At 40.9% G+C, this 4,867-nt stretch overlaps 1 protein-coding gene across 1 annotated transcript; it reads left to right on the top strand.

Moving 5' to 3' along the window:
• Positions 1 to 611: 611 nt before the first annotated feature.
• Positions 612 to 4,270, top strand: irx3a (iroquois homeobox 3a). Its single transcript, XM_053491417.1, has 2 exons — positions 612 to 1,367; positions 2,041 to 4,270. The coding sequence occupies exons 1-2, from the start codon at positions 1,152 to 1,154 to the stop codon at positions 3,121 to 3,123; spliced, it is 1,299 nt and encodes a 432-aa protein (XP_053347392.1). The 5' UTR covers positions 612 to 1,151; the 3' UTR covers positions 3,124 to 4,270.
• The last annotated feature ends 597 nt before the right edge of the window (positions 4,271 to 4,867 follow it).

Here is a 4,867-nt window from a genome sequence, read left to right as displayed (position 1 = left end):
GATATTAGTATATAAAAACACAATAATAATAATAATAATAATAATAATAATAATAATAGCTAAGAAAATCCGTTCTCATCACGGATAGCCAGCAGAATGGACAAGCCCTCCAATACACAACAGTGTGTGTGTGTGTGTATTACTGAAGCTGCCATTGCTGACGCGCTTAGGGCGCAGGCGCTAATCGCCGGACTTCTCCATTCTCGTCAACTTACTCTTTGAAGTCAAAGGACTTGTCAACTGGCTGGATGTTTGAAATTAAAGGCGTAGGCGGACACCGAGCAGCTCGTTCGACGTTTGATAAGATGAAAATTGTGGTCTAAACAGATTTGAATCTATTCAGTTTGTTTTGTTTTGTTTTTTGCGCGCGTAAAAAGCTCCGACAAGTGCTCTTTAAATCCTACAGAGTTGACTGATGAATTCGCATAGAAAGAAAAAAAGAAAGAAAGAAAGAAAGAAAGAAAGAAAGAAAGAAAGAAAGAAAGAAAGAAAGAAAAAGTTAATGACTCAACAAGAATGAAATGTACTGTTTGAGTGTTAAGAGAGAGAGAGAGAGAGAGAGAGAGAGAGAGAATTAGCCAGAGAAACAGGGGAAGGACTGGAGCGGCGAACAAATGACAAATGAAATGATTGGCGAGCCATAAAATGAGATTTGAAACTCTTTCAAATAAGAGATCGCGACGTCAGAGCCCTTATCCATACGGAATAAAGCGGCAAGAGAGGAAAAAAGGGAGCACAAAAATATAAGCTAAGCGAGGGAGATAGAGAGAGAAAGAGAGAGAGAGAGGAGTGAACATGGGGGAGAGACTTGAGAAATAGGAGGAGCTTCTGGGCGACTAGAAATGTCAATCAGAGCAAAAGGCGTCCCAATAATCTAAAGCAATCTGTAAGGACCTGACCTTAGTCCATTCAGATCAATAGGGAAGCGAGGGAGGGACGCGGCCGGCGGAACGTTTACGCGCGGCCCGTTTGCGGAGGAAATATAGACTTCCCTTACACTTTTGTGCGCATTGGATATCGTAGAGCGCATCGAGAAAGAAAGAAAGCGATTTTTTTTGTGTGTGTGCGCGTTTGTGTGTGCGTATGCGTGTGCGTGTGCGCGATTTCAGCAGACAGTTGGGTGTTTTTTCCCCCTTCGTTCCCCAACTACAATGTCTTTCCCACAGTTGGGATACCAGTACATCCGTCCGATCTACCCGCAAGACCGGCAAGGGATCAGCAGTGCGCGCAGCGGGAGCGAGCTGAGTCCGTCCGGCGCGCTCTCCAACGTTCTTTCCAGCATGTACGGATCACCTTTCACCGCCGCCGCACACACCTACGGAGCGTTTCTTCCCTATTCAAACGACCTGTCTATTTTCAGTCAGTTGGTGAGTTATCCTCTCATGCAAAGATTACGTAAATCTTTTTTTTCCCCTTCTAGCTCTTCTTCTTTGCTTACTCTTAATTCTGTTCTTTTTTTTTAATACTACTTGTTGTGCGTTGTGCAGTTTCGACACCAAAAATAAAATAAATATTTCTACAGGTTCTGGTAGCAATGGTTTTGCAAGACAGTTGTGAACTTTGCTGTTTACTCCGTTTGGCAAATACGAAATGAAGCAAAAAAAAGTAACAAATTAACCAATAGTACTTGTTTTTGTTACACAGAAACAGGCCTGTGTGTAGATTGCCAAGCAATAATGTAGGCAAATCATCTTCAAGGAAGCTGTGTAGTCAAAACATTATTCAAGAGAAAAGCAACTCGAAAATAATCATAACGCCTATTTTTATAGCAACCTATAAAGTATATATTTGTTAAATATTGTGTATGTGTGTGTGTGTGTGTGTGTGTGTGTGTTAGATTAACTGTCAACAAACTTGCTGTTCTAAATTCATACCAATTTTTTTTTCATCACATTAAAAAAAAAAAACATTAAAAACAGAATAATAATAGCGAGTAATTAAGTTTTATTCGTTGTATTTTTCCTGCGAACATTTCCTCGTGTTTTTTTGTTTCCTTGTTTGTTTCCCATCTTTATAAAATTTATTATGTTTTTGTTTCAGGGAGCTCAGTATGAGCTAAAAGACAGTCCAGGTGTCCAGCACCCAGCATTTGCCCATCCTCACCCTGCTTTCTATCCTTACGGCCAGTACCAGTTTGGAGATCCGTCCAGACCCAAAAATGCCACCAGGGAGAGCACAAGTACGCTGAAGGCCTGGCTCAGCGAACACCGCAAGAACCCGTATCCCACCAAGGGAGAGAAGATCATGCTGGCCATCATCACTAAAATGACCCTCACCCAAGTGTCCACCTGGTTCGCCAACGCCCGGAGGAGACTGAAGAAAGAGAACAAAATGACCTGGACCCCGCGAAACCGCACTGACGAAGAGGGCAACGTGTACGGCAGCGACCACGAAGGCGAGGACGGCGACAAGCGCGAGGACGAGGAAGAGATCGACTTGGAGAACATCGACACGGAGCACATCGAGAGCAAGGACGAGCTGGACGAGCAGGACGAGCTCCACTCGGACTCGAAGCTGGACGCCAGCTGCGACTCGGAAATCTCGGACGGCTATGAGGATTTACAGGGGCCCGAGCCGAAGCTTTTAAAAGCCGTGGCCCAAGAGGGCAAAGATGCGCACGGGGATGGAGACGCTGATCGCCCAGATCACTTTCACCACCACCATCACCACCTCCATCACCACCACCACCATCACCTTGATCATTCATTAGACCTCAAAACGCAGCCTGCGAACAGTGAGCAGATCAAACTCAACCCGGTATCCAACTCTCCCCCGGTCGAGAACAACGCAGCCCCGGTGCAAAAACCTAAGATCTGGTCATTGGCAGAGACAGCCACGAGCCCGGACAATCCCCGTAAATCTCCACTCGTGAACGGGAGCTCATCCCAGGCCGTCATGCCTCCTCATAGACTTGTTTCATGCCCGGTGGGCAAACTGCAGAACTGGACGAGCCGTGCGTTCTCGGCGCACCAACTCGCGCTGCTCAACTCAAATCATTATTTAGGACTGGCCAATCAGGCTTCAGCCAACAACCTCGCGCTGTACACGGGCAACAGGCACACGGAAGAGCGCAATGTCAGCTCAGAGACTGCACACACAGGTACATCACATCCCCCTCACTGAGACTGTGTCCACATTTGAATAGTCCCCGTGAACATGTCCATTACGAACACTGTTTTCGTTTTCCTATCCAGTGCATATAAATATATAAATATAAATATTTTTTGTTGTTGTTGTTCTATAAAATTCCATGCTTTCAAAGATTTAAAAAGCTAAAAACACTTGTATACTGAAAGGAGCATGCGCATTTAACTACGAGAGGGGAAGAAAAGCAGCAAAAAAAAAACTCTTCATGTTTTGTCAAGGCTGTTTATAAAAAAAAATCACAAACTCGAGCAGTGTAAAACTTTCACCCAAAGTTTACCTACATTAAGGTATTCAGATTAATTATATTATGGTTATTGCTGTTATTTCACAGAGATCTAGTGCCTTGAAAGCAAAGAGAAAGTTTAATACAGCCTTCATAATTACAAACTGTATTTTGGATTTTTTTTTTTTCAGTTCAAAACAATAATTATAATTATGATCATCAATTTTATTTCGTTTAGGTAATTGTGTATTGGATAGCCAAATGAGTTCCAACCAGATTTTCATACTGTGCGTTTTTTTCTCTTGTGTAGTTAAATGTCCAATGTCAAAACGAGGGTACAAATATCCCTAACGCGTCGTTTGGCAATAATTAAACAAAGAAAAACAAACAAACAAACAAAAAACAGGCTACAAAAATAAGTCCTTCCCAACATCCATAATTAATTTGCTATTTAAACTTTCATTTTCTTGTTCCCAATTCTTTTCTAACTTTCCCATGTCTACAGGCCTCAGACCAACCTGAAGCTGCCATGTTATTATCCAAACCTCTTTTATCCCCATTTCCCCATAGAGGCTTTTTTTTTTTTTTATAAACCTTCATTTTAACCAGTCGTAAGGAATGTAAAATGAATAACACACCCTGTGTACTTACCTTGTAAGCATGTCCTTGTGTATAATTGCTAATGCAATGCTGTAAAAAATTGTAGTCTGTGAGTTTTTTTTTTCTTCCTCTTTTTTTTCTTTTGTTTTGTGAGGATTCGATGTTGCAATGTTTTGTATATATATAACGTAAGAAAATGTACATACTTGTGATCCGAAATTGTACAAGAAAGTCTATATTTTTGGCTAATAAATGAACTGCGGCAACTTAAACACAACAAATACAATGTTTTAATTTGATGGTTTAAGATTTAAGGTTTGTTCCAATTTTAAAATAATAATAATTTTTGCCTTATATGCGAAATAGTCTTACTCTGTGGCGTGTTATTTTTAAACATGATCAGTAATTTTTAATTGGATTCAGCCATCCCGTGCAGAAATGATGATTGGCTGTGCTTTTTGTGAAAGTGCACTTCTCTTGAGGGAACTTCACCAGGGCTTCTGAGGCTTGGCTAAGCACGAATTGGTCGATTTGAAACGTTTTCCTATTTCAGAGCCTCGACTGTAATTAGCTCCTTCTTGAATCGCATATTTGGATATTAATGGAGGGGGATTATCCTCATCGAGGCGTAACAGCCAATATGAAATGAATAATTATTTCATTTATATTGGCCTGAAATCGCATACGACTCAATTTGGGTGAAATGAGAATTGATTCTTTTTTTCCCTTACATTTTTTCTTTCCAAAGCTTTTATTATCTTATCCTTTTAAAGAAGCTAAAACAGTTCAAATACTTTTACGGGTTGTTTGCTTAATCTCCTCTCTATATGAAATGTGTGATTTGGTCTCTCTCTCTCTCTCTTCTTTTTTTTTTATTAATGCATAATGAATTCTAAT

This window comes from Clarias gariepinus, chromosome 3 (genome assembly GCF_024256425.1).
Source record: "Clarias gariepinus isolate MV-2021 ecotype Netherlands chromosome 3, CGAR_prim_01v2, whole genome shotgun sequence".
NCBI lineage: Eukaryota > Metazoa > Chordata > Actinopteri > Siluriformes > Clariidae > Clarias > Clarias gariepinus.
Note: the sequence above shows the minus strand (reverse complement) of the source record. Positions and strands in the feature narration are given on the sequence as shown.